The sequence below is a fragment of the Galleria mellonella genome, unplaced genomic scaffold, assembly GCF_026898425.1.
Source record: "Galleria mellonella isolate WM207_F2 unplaced genomic scaffold, CSIRO_AGI_GalMel_v1 utg146, whole genome shotgun sequence".
In the NCBI taxonomy this organism is placed as follows: Eukaryota; Metazoa; Arthropoda; class Insecta; order Lepidoptera; family Pyralidae; genus Galleria; species Galleria mellonella.
In genome coordinates, this window is record NW_026441999.1 from 737,108 (window position 1) to 757,642 (window position 20,535).

At 34.1% G+C, this 20,535-nt stretch overlaps 3 protein-coding genes across 9 annotated transcripts in view; 1 reads left to right on the forward strand and 2 right to left on the reverse strand.

Moving 5' to 3' along the window:
- Positions 1–1,118: 1,118 nt before the first annotated feature.
- Positions 1,119–4,828, reverse strand: LOC113513601 (ommochrome-binding protein-like). Of its 4 annotated transcripts, XM_052892003.1 has the most exons (3): positions 4,601–4,828; positions 4,051–4,105; positions 1,119–2,252 (listed from the first exon to the last, which is right to left on the reverse strand). In XM_052892003.1, exon 3 carries the CDS (start codon positions 2,230–2,232, stop codon positions 1,450–1,452), a length of 783 nt encoding a protein of 260 aa, XP_052747963.1. In that variant the 5' UTR covers positions 2,233–2,252; positions 4,051–4,105; positions 4,601–4,828; the 3' UTR covers positions 1,119–1,449. The 4 variants fall into 4 exon arrangements, with proteins under 4 accessions (XP_052747963.1, XP_026753395.2, XP_026753391.2 ...); XM_026897594.3 differs by lacking the exon at positions 4,051–4,105 and having other exon boundaries at positions 4,610–4,828; XM_026897590.3 differs by lacking the exon at positions 4,051–4,105 and having other exon boundaries at positions 4,601–4,827.
- A 495-nt stretch (positions 4,829–5,323) lies between these two features.
- LOC113513603 (uncharacterized) lies at positions 5,324–8,007 on the reverse strand. Of its 2 annotated transcripts, XM_052892002.1 has the most exons (3): positions 7,832–8,007; positions 5,990–6,170; positions 5,324–5,722 (listed from the first exon to the last, which is right to left on the reverse strand). In XM_052892002.1, the coding sequence occupies exons 2-3, from the start codon at positions 6,165–6,167 to the stop codon at positions 5,346–5,348; spliced, it is 555 nt and encodes a 184-aa protein (XP_052747962.1). In that variant the 5' UTR covers positions 6,168–6,170; positions 7,832–8,007; the 3' UTR covers positions 5,324–5,345. The 2 variants fall into 2 exon arrangements, with proteins under 2 accessions (XP_052747962.1, XP_052747961.1); XM_052892001.1 differs by having other exon boundaries at positions 5,324–6,170; positions 7,832–8,006.
- A 2,483-nt stretch (positions 8,008–10,490) lies between these two features.
- LOC113514803 (uncharacterized) overlaps positions 10,491–20,535 on the forward strand; it is a 29,935-nt gene continuing 19,890 nt past the window's right edge. The window contains exons 1-3 of one of the 3 annotated variants that reach the window (XM_052891989.1): positions 10,491–10,654; positions 14,039–14,175; positions 17,897–17,983. In XM_052891989.1, coding sequence (XP_052747949.1) covers positions 14,039–14,175; positions 17,897–17,983 — 224 coding nt within the window. In that variant the 5' untranslated portion in view covers positions 10,491–10,654. The remainder of the gene's footprint in view (positions 10,655–14,038; positions 14,176–17,896; positions 17,984–20,535) is intronic. The other 2 variants (XM_052891991.1, XM_052891990.1) reach the window with 2 other exon arrangements.

Consider the following 20,535-nt stretch of genomic DNA (forward strand, 5'->3'; position numbering starts at 1 on the left):
CACATATACTGAACAAACTTTTCACTTAATTGTATCATTTATTAGCTATAATATCTTTCATAAGGAAAAATTATAAATTATACATGACAATATGACAGCACTAGTAGTTTAAAAAAAAACATAAAAATTTAAATTACACAATTACATAATAACATCATTATTTTATGGTAAAATCACAATAAAAGAAGAAGAAAAAAAAAACAAGATGAATGTAGCAGTGTCTGTGCAAAGGACCTAACTCAGCATGTCGCAGTTCCATATCTGAAGCTACGACACTGATTTTCAGTAGGCCCTAAATACATATTTGGAGAGAAGGGAATGTTAGCAGTATGTCAGGCCGACCTACACGCGATTTTCCTTGGAATTCATTCTTATAATGAGTTTATAAGAAGGAATCAAGATGGGCCAACCACCTGCTTCATCTTCACTTATCATCCCTCACTGGTGCCCTGCCATTATATACCAATAGCGTAGGTGGGGTTACCATTTCATTGTCATCTTATATTTATAAATTAGTTCTGTTTTTTACCGCTTCATCGCAAATAGCTGTTAGATCAGTGTTTCCCAACCTTTTTTGTGCCATGCCCCACTTAAACATTTCTAAAATTTTTATGCCACCATATGTAATTTTTCCCGACAAAGTTTACTTGACGACTCTAAACGCTCAGTTGATATTTTGGTAACGTCAAACGAAATTATACCTAATAAATATTTACAGCATTGTTTTAAATTTACTTTTTTGTTAAATTTTGTACCGATATCTACTCGAACCATTGCGTTTAAATGAACCAAGAAAGAGGGTTAAAATCGCTTTGAGTCAACTTTTTAATTGCCTCCCTTGTGGGACATAGGCCCCACGTTGGGAAACACCGCTCTGAAAAGAGAGCACAATTCACCGAAAAGAAAATAAAATAATCAAAGAAATGAATATATCATAATTTTCCATTATTAAAAAATAGAATAGGTATACTCTATATGAGTAGTCATTTCATTTAAAAAGAACTGTTAAGAAAGCATTTTGGTTTGAAGTTTATTTAATTATGTATTTTGGTTGTTTGGCGCTTCGTTTTATCGTCATAAGACCGATTATTGTGGGAAGAAAGTTCAAACTGCGCAAAGAAGGTACATTATCTATATTATTATGTAAACTATCATCTAATTACTCCATTTCACAGTTTGTGCACTGTGCAATACCATTTAACGAAGTCTGAATGAATGAATGAAATTTGCAAGAAACATGGCAATTATATTGAAGTTAACAATATTTATAAGTTCATATATTTGGCCATGATTAGACATGCAAATTTAAAAAAAAAACAATAGGTACAAATAGACACAAATAAGTTGATAGAAAAATATATCAAACACAATTTCATGTCAATTAATAAATACTTCATTAGACTTTATTTAATATTATAGTCAAATATAAACAGGCTTGTAGCGACTTGATCAAACATCTACAGTAGGTACCAGTCGTATAACTCTCGTCGCGTCTGCATATACGATGTTGTTGTCCTTGTCAAACGTAGCTGTCGCTCCAAAATCTTTACCTAGATCTGCAACTTTTTCTATACAAGCAGTTTCTTTATTGATCTTAAATATACCTTTACCTCTGTAGCAAACGTGAACAACACCGTTTACATCAGCTGTCAGGCATTCCGCATAATCGTCTGGTAATCCCTCGTACAGCGTTGCATGATAAGTACCTTTTTTTTGACCATAAATGCCGTTGTCGTTGACAAAGAACATCATGTCCTCATTATCAATACAGAAATTTTCTACTTCCAAATCTTGTAGTTCTAAACATCTCGAAGCTTCGCCATTTGTGAAAGTGTGTAAAAATCTCAATGTTCCCAGTTTGGTATAGTATAAAACATCTTTGTAGAAAATACTCAAAATATTACCTCCTTTCTCACCAATGAATTCAGTTTTGTTTGTTATGGGATCATATTTATAAAGGCCATCATCGCAACCTATGTATACATCACCAGTTTTCTGGTCTGCAGCATGAGCGTACCCACCAACTACATCGTCTATTGTGTTGAACTGTTTCGTATTGAGATCTAATCTAGCAGATTTATAGTTTTCATCATCTTTAGAAATAAAACTGAAGTATAGTGTGTTAGAATTACTGTCAACAGTTAATAAAGATGGACGGACTAGATCTGTCTTCAGTATTTCCTTGTCGTATAAGATTCCATTAATATGAATCCTTTCGGCAGATTTACTCATATTTCTGCTTTAGTTGTTGCCTGGAAAAAGAAAGCAGATTTTGTTAAATGATGGATTTCTTTATTATTATATGATTAACGTTTTTTTTTAATGGATGATAATGCAATGGTAATCCTGCGTTAACGTTATACGCTGGCCTGGCACCAGTGAGGGATGATAGGTGAGAATGAAAAGGCAGGTCAGTTAGCTCATCGTGATGAGCTACATACATCTGGAATTCAGTACGATGGTTTCCAGGGGAACTACGTGTAGGTCGACCTGACAGAGTATATTGCTCTCGTTTCTTTACTGAACTTAGTCCGCATTACTAACAATCCTTTCCTCCATGGGATTAACGTTGGTTGTTAATATAACATCACCATGCATGAACATAAATCACGCATCTGCGTGCACGAATGATTGATCAAATATACATAGATGGCGCGAGTAAGCAATATTACATTCAGACTTGCGTTTTAGGACTTCTTTCAAATTAATTATCAACTAGCGGCTAAAATAGTTTTAAAAGTGTACATTTGCGCCCGATGCACACATAGCACGGAGGAAATAAATTTATACTAGTTTTTACCTTCGACTCCATTCGCGTGATCAGGATATGCAGATTCGTTAAGTGATCGGTTAAGCCGTTAAAGTGGTATGAAGTAAAGTATAAAGAAACTCACTTTCACATTTATAATCTGTTATATTAGTAATTATTATAATATATTAGATTAAGTATAGTTACATTTTCATTTAAAGATTAAATAAATTAATTCCGAAGTGACCCGTTCGAAGAATTAAAGACGCAATCAGTTTTTTTTTATACAACTTAGAATGGCAAACAAGCTGACGGTCCACCTGATGGAAAGTGGTAACCGTCGCCTATAGACATGAGCAGTACCATGGACATAACAGAGTATACTGTTACGCCCATGATACCCCCCATGCGTTGCAATTCCTGAGGACTCGGATGTTATTGCCTTCAAACCGAAACACAGCCATGCAAACACAACTGTTTCACGGTAGAAACACGAATGAGACAGAGGTACTCAAGCAATCGACTTTTGTACAAAGTCTCCCTCTGGTAAATCAGTAAAACAATGATAGGAACGTGTGTAGTCTGCCTATCTATGTCAATTATTTATCTGTAAGGTGGAGACTATCTATAGACCACAGAGTATTTTGACAAATAATGGGAACGATTCTGAAGCGCCATTTCTCTATTTCTTAACCTAATATTTATATATGATACAAAATTAGTTTTATGGACCATTATAAATTAACATTATAATTTTGACTCAAGTTTATTAGAAAATTAGTTTATATTATTCTTTATACTGGAGATTTCGCTGTTATATCAAATTGAACGTTAATTTTACAAATAGAGAAGTGTAGAGAAATATCGCCTCAGAATCGACCTCATTGAATTTATTATTGATTATTATTATACGACTTCCAGCGACCCAAACAAGCAGGCTTCCGTAAAAAGGTAGCACGATAGACTATACAGAAGATCAAAGAGTATAATCTACCACTACGTCTGGTGTTTATGGACTATGAGAAAGCCTTTGATTCGGTCGAGACATGGGCGGTATTACAGTCTCTCCAGCGGTGCACGATTGACTATAGGTATATCGAAGTAATGAAGTGTATGTACAGTAAGGCTACGATGTCTATCCGAGTTCAGAACCAGAGTACGAAACCCATCCCAGTGCAGAAATGTGTAAGACAGGGATGACGTCATATCTCCGAAACTTTACAGCTGCATTGGAAGATGTTTTCAAACTCTTGGACTGGAAAAGATATGGTATAAACATCAATGGCGAATACATCACTCACCTTCGATTTGACGATGACATAGTAATAATGGCGGAATCCATTGAGGATCTGAAAACTATGCTCAATGACCTCAATGGTGTTTCTCAACAGGTAGGTCTTACGATGAACATGGACAAGACTAAAATCATGTTTAACGTCTATGTCACACCTATACCAGTTACGATTGAGAACACTAAGCTCGAAGTTGTCGATGAGTATGTATTCCTGAGACAAGTTGTCCGAATGGGTAAATCCAACTTCGACCGAAAGGTCAACCGACGGATCCAACTCGGTTGGGTACCGTTCAGGAAACTACGCCACATTTTTTCATCTAAAATACCTCAGAATAAACGCAGTGTAGGACGTATTAGGTGGATCGACGACCTGAAATGCATTGCAGGGAGTTAGTGGCAGTGGCAGTGGAGTTGCAGGTAGTTCAGGACCGTTCTTTATGGCAATCTGTGGGAGAGGTTTATGTCAAGCAGTGGCTGGATAATGGCTGAAATGATGATGATGATCATTGATTTTTATTCCAAAATGAATAATATAAATATAATAATTATTTAAGTACCTATCTTACTTGGACAACACAACTACACAAGGAAAATAACAAATACTGTCTGTCTGGTAACAACATACACTTCAGTTCAGATAAAATTAACCTAAATTACAAATAAAATTTTTGCAGTACACACTAAATAAATATAAAGTTATAAATATTTATAAAAACCATAAAAATCTTTTGAAAGGCACTCCATTAATAAGCGACAGTGATCTAAACAAATCAAGTTTGCATTCAAATGTCAGTTACAGTGACTGCAATCAAATGCAACTGTCATTCATTTGATAAATTGACATTGACAGCACAAGGTGTTACCAGTTGCAACATTTTAGGACTATACCGAAAAAAAGGGCCTAGTTTTTAAAAGTGCTTATTTAATTCTTTTAAAAACAACTATGCTTTGGAATCAACTTCCAGCAACAGTATTGCCGTACCGATATGACATAGTAAGTCTTAAGAAAATAGCATATTCAAAATATATTGTGTGCGTAATTACATATATAGAATACTAATAAAAAAAAACAAGTCTGTTAATTTGACAATTAGCTTACAAATAGTTGATTTGTTTTTGAGACACGACGCTCTATCTTTATAATCTAAGCCTTACAGATACAAAAAGAATTTTTCTAATCGGTTTATAAATGACAGAGTTATAAATAAGATAATAAACAAAAAACAAGCGAATTTAGAATCACCTTTTTTTTAAGTCGGTTGAAAATAATAAACCAACAATATTACAATATTAATTTTAATATCACACAAAGAATGTATCTTCAACACAGTTCACGGGATTTTTTAGTTTAACTAAAAGATCGAATACCACATAAATAGGTTCCAACATATTATTAAAGGTTAAAGCTTTAATTTCATGCAAATTTGATATCTTGTCTAAAGCAAATTTGTATTTATTATACACGAAAATGCCGTCTAGTGATGCTGCGAACAGCCTATCTTCTATATCTTTAGACAAAGCTGTGACAGTACGTGTGACTAATTCAAAGGCTGGGGATCTTGTTCCCAATTTTATTTTGAACAATTTCTTCCCATTAGTGAACAACATATTCCCATCTCCGTCCACAACAAAACTGTCTGCTGTGTAATCCTTCATGTCTTCAACTATCCTAACACCGTCTGTATCAAATGTAAACATTTTATTTCTCATATTTGTGAAGTATAAAATATTATTAAAAAACAAATGCTGAATCGGTTCGTACAAGGGAAACTTTTCAGGTATTCTTCTCTCCCCTACAGCGTATAGTCCATCAATACTGCCTATATAAATCCTGTTTCTCTTCTCGTCAATAGAAATACTTGTTGCATTTCGAATTTCCTTAAAGAAACCAGCTAATTTCGTGTTTAAATTATAATAACCTACAGAACCGTAGTAGTTTAAAACACCTTGGTTGTATAAGAAGTAAATGTCATTATCCTTTCTGTTGAACACGAGTTGTCTCACTCTGTTGAGGCCATCCTTTAATATTTGTGGCTCGTAATATCTTTGGTCGAAGAGTACCCCGTTGCATTTGTTCGCAGATGTAGAGATGATGCAGGCTAGCAGCAGAAATAATAACTTCATCTCCTGAAATGAAGAAATTAGGCTTTTGAGTGATTTTTTTAATAAGAAACATAAGAAGACTATAAAAGTCCTCTGCTTGGGTATTTTTGACCAACTTGCGTATTTGACGTGAAGTCGCTACGCTTATGGCTCTGTTCTTTTTTTTTTTAAGCAACTTAGAATGGCAAACAAGCTGAGAGCCCACCTGATGGAAAGTGGTATCCGTCGCCTATAGACATGGACAGTACCATGGACATAACAGAGTATACTGTTTCGCCCATGATACCCCCCATGTGTTGCCATTCCTGAGGACTCAGATGTTATTCCTCTGTACCCAGTAAATCCACACCATATCCCATCCTTCAAACCGGAACACAGCCATGCAAACATAACTGCTTCACGGTAGAAACACGAATGGGACAGTAATCGACTTTTGTACAAAGTCTCCCTCTGGTAACTGGTGAGTTTCTTTATACGTAACTTCTTACCACTTTAACGGCTTAACCGATCACAACTAATTAACATATCCCGATCACGCGAATGTGGAAATTGGTAACCGTCGCCTATAGAATGAATTGGAATGACAAACAAGCTGAACTAAGGGGTTTTTACTATTTTCTCAAGTACCTAAAGTTTTTTAGTCTTCTTCATTTGGGACCCTCTAAATTTTATGAGCACTTTTCAATACCACTATGATTGATTCTCTGTGGTAATGTTATATGGGTCATGAACGCATATGGTACGTCCACGAATATGTAACGAAACCTCAAACAATACTCGTTTGAATCAAGTACAATTCAATCATGCTTAAACGGTTGAACGAATTTTAAATGCATTCGGCAGACAGCCAATAACTCTAGGCCCCAGATCAATACATTGTAACCTTTTATTCAAACAAATCAAGGATAAAGCTGTCTATATTATTATATTTTTCGAAATAATAATTTAATAGCAGCAGTAATATAATGCCCCAACAGTAACTATTTGTACGTAAACAAGTGACAGGATTAGTAATGGTTTAGCGGATCTGTGGCCAGTAATATACCCAAAGTCAATTCCTACATCCATGCCGTCCTTCTCTGGAAATCTTTCTGTTTATTAGAGAATTCATCACGATGAGCTGACTGACCTAACTTCATCCCCACCTGTAGTACAAACGGGGTTGTTATGAAATTTGACATACACCGTATATATATATATATATATATATATAGATTTTGGGGTGGTAAAGTCATAGGTTTACTATATTTCGATCAATCAATCGACCTATTTCGATTAAGTTGTCAACCGTGAAGCAGTTGTGTTTGCATGGCTGTGTTTCGGTTTGAACGGTGGGATATGGCGTGAATTTACTGGGTACAGAGGAGTAACACCTGAGTCCTCAGGAATGGCGACGCATGGGGGTATTATGGGCGAAACAGTATACTCTGTTATGTCCATGGTACTGCTCATGTCTATAGGCGACGGTTACCACTTTCCATCAAGTGGGCCGTCAGCTTGTTTACCATTCTAAGTTTTATAAAAAAAAAGTTGCAAACATAGTCCTTAATTATTTGTAAAGAAACGTATTTATTTGTAAAGAAAATTATGCATACTGTGCAATTAATTTGCATGGGAACCTTGACTCGTTTGTTTATAAAATACATATTCACTTACTTTTTAATTTGTAAAAAAAAAAATCTTACCGTAATAAACAAAGTGCAGGCACAGGAACAAATATGAACAGTCACATAGTATCACAGGTTATTTAACAAAATATTGAGTTGCATCTTTCGAAGGCAGCGGTGTACTGACACGGGCGATCCGGTCCACCGAACACACGTGTGATTGTAAACGCTAATGGTGATGTAATAGTCACCATGTTGGTATTTCATGGGCGTGACTTGAGAATTAATTATATAACTTGTTTATGTATACGGTATTAATGGGCGGATACCGGTTTTAGATAGGGCCTTTTCTCTTTTATTATAAACCTTTCCCTGTGTTAAGTTTTTTTCGTTTTGTGTAAGGGTAACAAATAAGGCTGCAAAATATGGGCCAATGAGCTTTATGGCACTCATGGTGCTGTTTATGTTTATACAGAGTTAAATCGAAGCCTAAACTAAGAAATCTACACATGTCATAGATTAGTAAAGGAATTTCATGTCTGAATTTCATGAATTAATAATTGAAAGATGAGAGATAATTTTTAGCCTCTTGCACTGACTCAATGGCTGGAACTGTTTGTAGTTTTTCTCCCCATGCTTCTTTGGCAGATATTTTTAGTTTTAATATGTTAACAGAACAGCCCTTGAAAAAAAAAATTGTAATTTCGGCTTCACCTGTAGGCGACGGTTACTACTTTACATTAGGTGGGCTGTCCCATAATTCCGTCAACTTGCTTGCTATTGCAAAGTTTTATAACTTTTTTTGCTGTAATTTGAAGAAATTAGAATCGACCAGAGTTGCAGGTTTGTATTTTATATTATTTTGGTGTTGGAAAACAATGTCTCTCTTTCATGACACGTTTTATAACATAATGACGATGATTAGAAAAAAAAAAATCATACTGTACATAGAAAAAAAAGTTAAAAACTGAGTCAGGGAGATTTTAGAAGTGAAATAGAACACATCCAGATTTTTTTTTAATTTTTTTGTTTCTCTGTTTACTTGTATGGGGTAATCTCCGAAACTGTTGGACCGAAATAAACGAAATTTTGTATTTTTTTTTTATGTAACTTACAATGGTAAATAAGCTGACGGCCCACCTGATGGAAAGTGGTACTTGTTGGCTATAAACATGAGCAGTGGCGCATACATGGTGGTACCTTACATCCCCGGTCAACATTTTAGATATTTTTAATCACGGATAATTAAAGAGTTCCCGTGGGATAGTTAAAAAACTATAGTAACTTATACAGTTTAGTACACAACCTACTTAAGTAGGGAGGAAAGGGATTGTTAGTAATGGAGACTGAGAATCCCATTGCTAGCAATATACCCAGTCAGGACGACCTTGCGGTTCCCAATGGAAACTTTAATGGTTAATTCCTGATGAATTCATCATGATGGGCTAACTGGCTTGTTTTCATTGTCATCTATCACCCTTCACTGGTGCTCCGCCAGCGTATCCCATTAGCGCGGGCGGGGTTTCATACCATTTTCTCCCACCAAAAAAAAAACCTACCTAAGTAATTTTGAACTACGGTAAGAATGGCACGTCATTTGTTAATTTTGGTCCAGTATTCCTAGATATAATAAATAAGTAGGTATAGACATCGATACATACTAAACAGGAATAACAAATACCACGTGGACAAAGTCGCGAGTATCAGCTAGTTTAAAATAAGATTAATTTTATTATCAAATTTTGTTAAAATCCGTTTAGCTCCCTCATTAATTACCTAAAGTATATTCAAACAACACAGTCATTTAAATTTACAATAACATAGGTACATCAATCATTCTTGCAAGGAATTAAAAAAAAATTAAAAAGTCTATTTTAATACTTTTGTATATCATATTCTTTTTAAGCAACTTAAAATGTTAAGCTGAGGGTCCACCGGAATGAACCGGAACGAACCGTCGCCTATATGTGTGAACAGTACCATAGATATCACAGAGTATACTGTGACGCCTATGATACTCTTATGCATTACTATTCTGGAGGACTAAGGTATTATGCCTCCGAACTCTGCAATTTTATTGTCATATTTCTTCAATTCGAATACAGCCATGCAAGCACAGCTGTTTCACTGTAGAAATACGAAAGCTCAAACATATCCAATTTAAGCCGATATATTATGTACAAAATTTTCTCTCGTTTGTAGCTTTTTCTTTAACGATCGTAGGTCCTTAATTTATATTAAATAGAGGAAGTTAACGGGTGACTGATTGTCTATATAACAGATAGTTGCGATTACTGAACATTATAAGATATTTTCTGCAATTTTTCATTTTCAACATATTTAAAAAAGTTTAATAAGAAGTCATTGGTGCTGCCTCTGTAGAGCAATTTGGGAACTAAAATTATTGCTGTGAATTAGTTTTGTCTTTTGCCACTGGATCGCAAATAGCGCTGTTTTCCAATGAAAACAACAAAAAAATTGCATCTTGTTCATTTAGGTATTAGGAAACAATCGCGCTACGAAATATCTAACATTTTTATCTTGACATTTGTAATCGTCTGCGTACTTTTATAATTTATTTTCAAAACCATTCGATCACGACCCCAAATAATAATATGAATGAAGATGAAGGGTAGGAAGTTGATGATGAATTCAAAGAATAAATCAATTTGGTTGTGACAACTGACACAAAATACGGACAAATAACGTCAAACAAGTTTGACAATCAGTCATGAAGGAAATTTTCCAGTCCGAATGATCTATTCGGTTTAAATAGTGTTTATGCTTTAATATCAAAATTTTGTTTCGTATTTATTTTATCAGTCGGCGATAAACAGTATTGCCGTATATAGACGAATGATTGATCGTGTAATACGTTTTATTCAATAATCGCATTTGGCGGTAAGATTGTTACTTTATGATTTTTAATAGCTTTATTTTTTAATTCCGACATCTCATACTAACCATCTTGTTTTCACGGCAATTTTATCACCTGTTTACTGTTATAATAAATGTATTTATGTCAATAAAGAGATAAAGAATATATGGTTTGAGATATTAACAGGGATAGTTTATTTTTTCATTAGGTATTAAAGCGTTCAATAATAGGTTCTCGTATACGCAACGTTTTATTATTTATTTTGCATGTTTACATGAAATTTGTGGTGTTATTTTAATTATACATTTAATTAGATGTTATCTGGTGTAATTAATATTAAATTTCATTCTCAGGTGTTAGATAAACCTGAGAATTATACTCTAATTAATTATTGCTATTGAAATAAATTATTTCTGTATGATTTGGCCAGTGGATACCCTTAGGGTTCAGTCTACTCTTAGATTAGTATAAAAACAAATGTATTTGGAAGTAATCTTTGAAACAAAAAAGTTAATACAATGCACAAGTTACTATTTCATATATATATATATATATATATATATATATATATATATATATATATATATATATATATATATATATATATATAAAATTTAAGTTGTACAACTTATTGAATATAAAATAAATTAATATTTATTTGCAACCCAACCTTATAGGGGAGGTCTATGTTCAGCAGTGGACAGTCAATGGCCTGATATAATAATGATTTATTTGCCAGTGAACTCTTTATCACTATATTTAATGTCAGCAGGTAATTTTGTTCACTTCTCATATCATACTTGTATCTGAGTGGTTCTCATCTGACAGCAACTATATTGTTATATTATCCTAAGATTTTATTTCACTAAAATTATAAAATATTTATTTTATATTATAAAGATTTATTTTTATTTTATTAATATTATAAGGTGGAAAGTTTTAACAAATAAACTCAAGAAGTTCATAACTGATTTTTAAAAGTTCCTTTACATATAGAAAGCCATACTATCTGCAAATAACATGGGCTATATTTTTTTTTCTAAAAACAAAACTAATAACTAAAAACTAAATAATGCAAAGCTGCATTGGTCATTTTTTCATGTCTATAGGTGAAGGTTACCACTTTCCATCATGTGGGCCGTCAGCTTGTTAGCCATTCTAGGTTGTATAAAAAAATATTATTGGCAAACCCAACATTTCATTAAGAACAATGATTTTATGGTTTTTCTCTTATGTGTGGCAGCATTGTGCCACAATCTCTTTTCGTCATCATCATATCAGCCTTTAAATGTCCACTGCTGACCTATGGAAAAGGAAGGGGTGGCCTATTCTATACTGGGATCACATGGTAATCTTTCTTACTTTCTTTTAATGTGCTGTAAGCAACAAATATACTATCTCTGCTATTATTTGGCCAAATATACAGTCCACATTTACAATCATTTATATAGATATTAAAATTGGTTAAAATTTTAACAAAATTGTTTCATTGGTTTATAGAAATTGGTTTAGTTTTTAAAACAAAATACATAATTGGCTTTATCAAGATTTAAGTCCGCTTTTAATGGAATACAATCTTATAATTATTTTTTTAAACTTAGTTTTATTTAAAAAAAATCTCTCCTACTATGTTAATTTAATTAATTTAGGTCACGTTGAAGTGGTGGAAGATTTATAAAAAAAAAAAATAATAATATTATTCATTTCATTAAAGCATAGCATAGCAGTTTCATGCATGAGTCGCCAGTTACAGTAGTGGCATATATACATACATATGTATGTATGTATGTAAACAATAGAATACCAAATGAGTTACTCAGTAGGTATTCAAGGTAACATAACAACATTGTCTCGCATAGTATTTGTACAGTTTCAGATTGATTCTATATGGTGCCTGTCAAAACTTATATAAATACTAGCTGACCCCGTAAACATTGTTTTACCACTTATTGCGAAATATAAAAGTCGTGATTAAAATACAGGGGTTGATCGTAAAACGATGAAAATTTAAAGTAGTATGTATTTTTCAATGCTAAATTATAATGAAATAAAAATAAAAATAATTTACAAACAAATAAAAAAAAATATTTTGAGGCGGTTCACCCTTATCACTTACGGATATGAAAAATAGATTTTAGTTGATTCTCAGACCTACCCAATATGCACACAAAATTTCATAAATATCGGTAAAGCCGTTTCGGAAGAGTTTGGTAACAAACACCATGACACGAGAAGATTTTTTTGTACGGTAATTTAGTTACCTAGTGTATTATGTGGTAACCGTCATCTATAGATATGAACAGCACCATAGACAGTACAATTCACTCCATAATACCCCTTATGTTACCACCATTGTGAACTTTTTTTTTAATGCATGATAATGGAATGGTAACCCCACCCGCGCTATCGGTATAGCGCGGGTGGGGTTACCATTCCCCAAAATACAAAAGTTGCTTATGTGGGTACTTTTATTCCACTTATTTCCACAGCGAAGCAGCTATCCATTATAGCTGGGGGGAAAGGGATTATTAGCAATGGAGTTTGACAGCTTCATTGCTAGCAATATACCCTATTAGGTCGACCTCCATGTGGTTCTCCTTGGAAACCATTGTGAACAATTCTTGATGAATTCATCACGGGCTAACTGACCTGCTTCATCCTCACCTATCATTTTTCACTGGTGCCCCGCCGGTGTATACCGATAGTGCAGGTGTGGTTACCAATTCCATTGTCAATCATTAAAAAAAAAAAATATGTTTCCTCTCGTAATTTTTTTTTTACTTTAGAATTTTATTAGTTGTTTTTTTTTTTTTTGTATCTTTGTTAAATCCATATATTATTTGTCCACGTCACATTTTTTTTAAAACTTTTGGCCGGAATGTGTACGTGTCAAAGTGTTCAGTGGGCGTTGAAACCCCACTCTGCACTTCGATGGGCGTCTGCGATCGATGTCATTATAAAATTGATGGCTGATTAATATTAATGCATTTCTCATTTATCTAGATGATTTTTATGCAACTTGAATAATGGTAAACAAGCTGACAGCCCACCGAATATAAAGATATAATCGTGGCCTATAGACATGAACTGCATTTAACATTGGATATATGTATAGGGATTTTAAATCTAAAATGGATGTCTGGGGGGACAAGGGATTGTTAGTAATGGGGATTAGCAACCCTTTAGCTAGCAATAAACCGTATTAGGTCGACCTCCTCGCGGTTTCCCCTGGAAATTATCGTGGTCGATTTAATGTTGAATTTGTCATAATGGGATCTGTTTCATCCTCACCTATCATCCATCGCTGGTGCCCCGCCAGTTTATATCAAAAGCGCAGGCGGGGTTACCTTTCCATTATCATCCATTAAAAATAATACGGCTGGCTAACGATTGTCTTTGGTTTGTAGATGGCGGCCAGAAATAAAAGGTGGTATCGCTCGCGAAGGAATCAGGTGTTCATCGTCTTATGCGTAGTGGGGCTGATCGTTTACGTCAGTCTGGACAAGGACCTCCCGAGGGAACCGGACCTCGACATCACTAGAAGGTATTGTTGACACTGACACTGAGTTGGGGTTATGGGGTATGATTTATGAATGATTATAAAAAATAATGTTATAAGTAGGTGGGTCGTGCCCACCCTAGTATTCTCTGGTGCCCATCCCAGGTTCTGGGCCAAGGTTTCAGCTAAGCATAAAGATGTGTTTGATAGTAATTTGTCAAGACAGTAGTAGCAGATTTTTTTTTGTAGAAAAATGTATTTGTTTTTTGATTTAGCTAAAATACTGTAAACAGTTTATACTTTAGTGAAAATATTCATTTTTTATAAAATTCATCGCGTTTTAAATCACGCTAAATATTAATAAATCATAATGCAGAATAAGTATAGTTGTGCTGTCCGTTTATCGCTTGCCAGATGACCATATAGTTAACATATGCAGATAAGGCGCTTATCGCACTGAGAAAGAGTAGTGTTTGAGGGACCGACACGTGTTCTATTTTTTTTTTAAAGGAATTTTCACTCCTTTGAGCTTCATACAAAGGAAGTTACACCTTACCTAAATTTACCAACGGAATTTACTTTTATCACCTCAACAATCGGTACCTATAACATCTAGATTATAGTGAAATAGTGGTACATACATTTATAAATACAAAATTAAATGTCTTCATTGTGGATCAGGTCAAATTAAGGTATTATATTAGTTAAATAGTAGTAGCCATGTCCTGCTATATAAGCGTACAAATGTCTTATATATATATATATATATATATATATATATATATATATGATAGATAGATAATTTATTTACATTATTTACAGCACACAAATTACAATAAAAAACATACACATAATACATAGCAAAAGAGATAAAAGATAGAAAAATAAAAAAACACAAATAAAATATATATATATATATATATATATATATATATATATATATATATATATGTAAATGAATTTCTGTTCGTTAGTCTCGCTAAAACTCGAGAACGGCTGCACCAATTTGGTTAAATTTGGGTCTCGAATTATTTGTGGAAATCCAGAGAAGGTTTAAAAGGTGAATAAATATGAAAGTTGTTAACTGTCTTTCAGATTATTTTTATGTATTTTTTTTTATTATTTATGAATTTCTTTTGTTTAAGTTTATTGTTTACAAAAGCTCAGATCTTTTATTTATCGATTGAGGCAGTACGAAGTCTGCCGGGTCAGCTAGTATGAAATAAATATAAATTAAGTGCATGCATTATTTAACCCTTCTTTGCATAATGCTGAAAATTTCCATCATAACATTGAATGTTATAAAATTATAAAAAGAACTTATTTAAGTTGATCGTGTCTGGATACATTTTTAATGTCCATTGTAGAAAAAAAACCATAGCTGTCAAATTTATTTTTGTAACCATTTTTCCTTTAATTTTGAACATGAACTATATCACCTTGATTTATTTTACCAATAAAAAAAATCATGCAAAGAAGGGTTAACAATACATAAAATTTTAGAATGGTAAATAAGTAAAAAATTGTAGTTATTAATCCAGCGTTAGCAGTAACTTACAAATATATTACAAATTAAATTAATCTATGTAGATAGTGTAAGGTAACTAAGGTTTTTAAGATTTCCTTAATTTCCTATCATACGTGTTTTTGCCATGAAACAGTTGTTTTCTTCCAATATGAAACACAACTATGCAACGTTGTGTTTCATATTGAAGGGTAGGATATGGCAATGAATTTACAGGGTACAGAGGCACAACATCTTAATCGTCAAGAATGGCAACACATGAAGGGTATTATAGGCGACACAGTATACTCTGTGACGTCCATAGTACTGTTTACGTCTATAGAGGGTTACTACTTCTAGAAGGAAATAAATTTTTATAAATTTAAATATTTTATTATTTGGAATTAAAAAAAAAATGGTTTTTCACCAGCAATTTCAATTTTAAATTTTACTTTAAGGTTGCCTTTTTACTTCTATAAATATCTAGTACCTGAATGGCAACGCATGGGGAGTATCATGGGCGAAACAGTATACTCTGTTATGTCCATGGTACTGCTCATGTCTATAGGCGACGGTTACCACTTTCCATCAGGTGGGCCGTCAGCTTGTTTGCCATTCTAAGTTGTATAAAAAAAAAATCTTGCGTTAGAGGAAGGCGGAAGTTATGACTTTGGGAACCGATTTAGTTATTGTGTCCTTTCTTTCTTTATTAGTTTACTAAACATAAACACGCATGCATCAGTGGATTAATAATAAGAAAATGCTTGTTTTTTGTTGAATAGAAGACAAATTGGATTTAAATTTATTGGAATTGATATAAAAAATTGTATTTTGTCACGTCTATTCAATTTTAATGTAATAATTAAGGTTTTTTTTTAATGGGTGATAATGGAATGGTAACCCCACCCGCGCTATCGGTATACACCGGCGGGGCACCAGTGAAGGATGATAGGTGAGGATGAAGTAGGTCAGTTTGCCCATTGTGACGAATTCAACAAGAATTGTCCATGATGGTTTCCAGGGGCAACCACGTGGAGGTCGACCTGATATATTGCTAGCAATAGGTTCCTTAGACTCCATTACTAACAATCCCGTTCTCTCTAATAATTAAGGTTTAAACTTATGTGTAATTAGATCGAGAAAACTTGACTGGTTTCGGGACCACACGGGACGCTCACGATTAAGGGTCCCAAATAGTCATGAAACTAGTAATAGCTAGTTATTACATTAAAACACATTGTGTACTTACAGAAAATTTTAACGTTCATTCAACTTAAAAAATTTGTTAGAAAGAGACAAAACACTTGTATCTATTAGTTTTTGTTGATATTTTTAAATCCAGCTTTTCTAATATTCATTTCAGTCGTCAAATCTAGCAATTTAAGTATTGCTAAAGCATGATTGTATTGTTCTTGTTAGGTGGTGGACAAGGAAATATTGCCTTATATACTAATGTTATGGTTTTTCTTTTATTTCAAATGGCAGGAATTAATGTATGGGTAATTAATGTTATACCTAATTGAAAAAATGAAGCATTATACATTGTGCGTTGTAGCATAATGCAAGTGACATTTTTTTTGAGTTTTTACTAGAGGTAGATTTGGTACAAAAGTCGTCTGCTTGGGTACCTCTGTCCCATTCGTGTTTCTGCCGTGAAGCAGTTGTGTTTGCATGGCTGTGTTTCGGTTTGAATGGTGGGGATATGGCAGTGAAATTACAGGGTACAGAGAAATAACACCTGTGTCCTCAGGAATGGCAACGCATGTGGGGTGTCATGGGCGTTACAGTACACTCTGTCATGTAGGCATGGATGGATACTGATCCGATATCTATATATTGGGTTTCTCTGGACTTTGATCATCAGTCAATCAGTCATCACCCATTTTAATATCGGTCGAATATCTATTTTCGAATATATTTTTTTTTATACAACATAGAATGGCAAACAAGCTGACGACCCACCTGATGGAAAGTGGTAACCGTCGCCTATAGACATGAGCAGTACTATGGACATAACAGAGTATACTGTTTCGCCCATGATACCCTTGCGTTGCCATTCCTGAGGACTCGGATGTTATTCCTCTTTACCCAGTAAATTCACCAATAAATAGTTCTCTTTATTCTATTTGCGCCATCTGTAATATATTGGACTATGCTAATACGCACATAGTATTAATGCATTATAATTTACTCATTTATTAATTTCGGTTTTTGATTTTGCATGTTATTGTTTGCATTTATTTTTTTCATAACTCTGTCTAGCACTGCAATGCTTGGGAGCAATATTGTAAACCTTAGAGTCGTTGGAGAACACATCACTAACATTGTCGAACCGGCCGCACTGGACAGGTAATGGTCTTCATAACCTCAAACTAATTAATACATATATTAATAGTAAACTTACAGGGTACAGAGGAATAACACCTGAGTCCTCAGGAATGGCAACGCGTAGGGAGTATCATGGGCGAAACAGTATACTCTGTTATGTCCATGGTACTGCTCATGTCTATAGGCGACGGTTACCACTTTCCATCAGGTGGGCCATCAGCTTGGTTGCCATTCTAAGTTGCATAAAAAAAAAATTAAAAGCAATCTATAATGTCTTGTCTATTTAAAAAGTTACCTAAGTAATAGCGTTAATTCTCGTCTCTTACAAATCATAAACAATGCATACACGAATGTTTAAAAATTTTCTTAAACATCTCATGAATAACCCGAATAATTTAACTAAATACACATTTTACTGATTTCACTAACGTAACGTATTACAGTGAACGCTCTATATAAGCGTACTGGTTCAATTGAGTTCATTTGAAACAGTTTCAATAAAAAAAAATCCTATTGGGAAAAGTTGCTTACAGGGACAAAAGGAGTATAAAACTACTTACCGTCTGGAAAATATTTTTACATACATACATACATATCTGTCACGCCTGTCTCCCATTAGGGTAGGCAGAAACAACGGAACGTCAAATGCTTCGATTCAAACAAACCTCTTTCGCTTCTTCCACATTCATCAATCTTTTCATACACGCTCGCCGGTTACGGTCACTTTTAATTTGGCCCTTCTTCAGCACGTCGCCTATTTGGTCGACATACGTCCGTCTAGGGCGGCCCCTACCGACATTTCCATAATAAAATATTTTTACTTATTTCTTTTACTAAGTTGTGTAGAATAAATAAAATATACAGAATGTTGTTTATAGAGAAGTTGCTTATATAGATCGTTCACTCTACTATTAACCTGCTTGCTTTGTCCTAAGAGCTATATTAACAGTAACTGTTTCCAGCACTAAACCCTTGCCAAAATACTATCTGTAATTTTTTCTTTAATTAACAATAAGTGTAACCTCTTGTCTCTTTAACGGCTCGATCAATCAATATGAATTTTAGTGTACTGATAGTAGTACTATTAGCACTATGCTGACCAGGAATTCTGTTGTGGTAGAAATTTTTGGAATTAAACTAAAATTGTGATAAAAATCTAAATACAAAGAAGAGTATTTTTTTGGTCATGAACGCTTTGTAAACCAAAGGTAGGTTTTTAAGGTAAAGCACCCAATCTTTGGCATACCTCCAAATATTGGCACTTTACACTTTAGTTTGAAAAAACAAGGAAAACATTTAAAAAAAAACACTCTTCAAGCTATTTTCCAGATAAATGTTTTTAATGTGTAAATGAGTTCTTAAATGATAAATATTAACAAATGTTATAGATAGATAGATAATTTATTTGCACAACTTACAGCACACAAACAAAAGACACAAAAGCAATGTGAAAAAAGATAAAAAAGATACATGTACAAAAGATTAAAAAAAAAAATAAAACCAAAAACAAAATCAGAATGCATAATAAATTTTTTTTTCTTCAATTCTTTGCTGAATTCCAAGGGTATTTATTCATCACGATGGGCTTTTTTTTATATGGGTGAATGGTAATGGTATGGTAACCCCGCCTGCGTTAACGGGATACGCTGGCGGAGCACCAGTGAAGAGTGATCGATGAGAATGAAAACAGGTCAGTTAGCCCATCATGATGAATTCATCAGGAATTAACCATGATAGTTTCCAGGGAGAACCGCGAGGAGGTCGACCTGTTTGGGTATATTGCTAGCAATGGGATTCTTAGATCACAATGGGCTAACTGACCTGCCTTTTCATCCTCACCTATCATCCCTCACTGGTGCTCCGCCAGCGTATATAAGTATATTAGCGCGGGCGGGGTTAACATTCCATTGTCATCCATTAAAAAAAGCCTTCCCCCCGAGGCCGGGGTTTGAACCCGTACCTTCAATGCTGAGCTAGTGCTCTTATCAGCTGCGCTACAGTCTTAACGTTCAGTATAGATATAGATGGTTAGCCGATTTGAATTATCTTGTTTAATTCCGCTACCATTATGATAACAATCGTAGGCAATTGACGCTAGCGGAATAGAAAAATAGATTTATAAAACTAATGTGTAATAACTAAGTGATATGGCCTTCCACAAATTAACTCTTGATTCAGTAAAATATCTGATATAGATATATTAATATACCAGAGGGAGACTGTGTCCAAAAGTCGTTTGCTTGGGTACCTCTGTCCCATTCGTGTTTCAACTGTAAAGCAGTTGTGTTTGCATGGCTGTGTTTCGGTTTGAATGGTGGGATATGGCGTGAATTTACAGGGTACAGAGGAATAACACCTGAGTCCTCAGGAATGGCAACGCATGGGGGGTATGATGGGCGAAACAGTATACTCTGTTATGTCCATGGTACTGTTCATGTCTATAGGCGACGGTTACCACTTTTCATTAGGTGTGTCGTCAGCTGGTTTGCCATTCTAAGTTGTATAAAAAAAATGCAGTAGTAGTATATAGGGTGGGGGGGAGGTATTGTTAGTAATGGGGTCTAACTGACCCA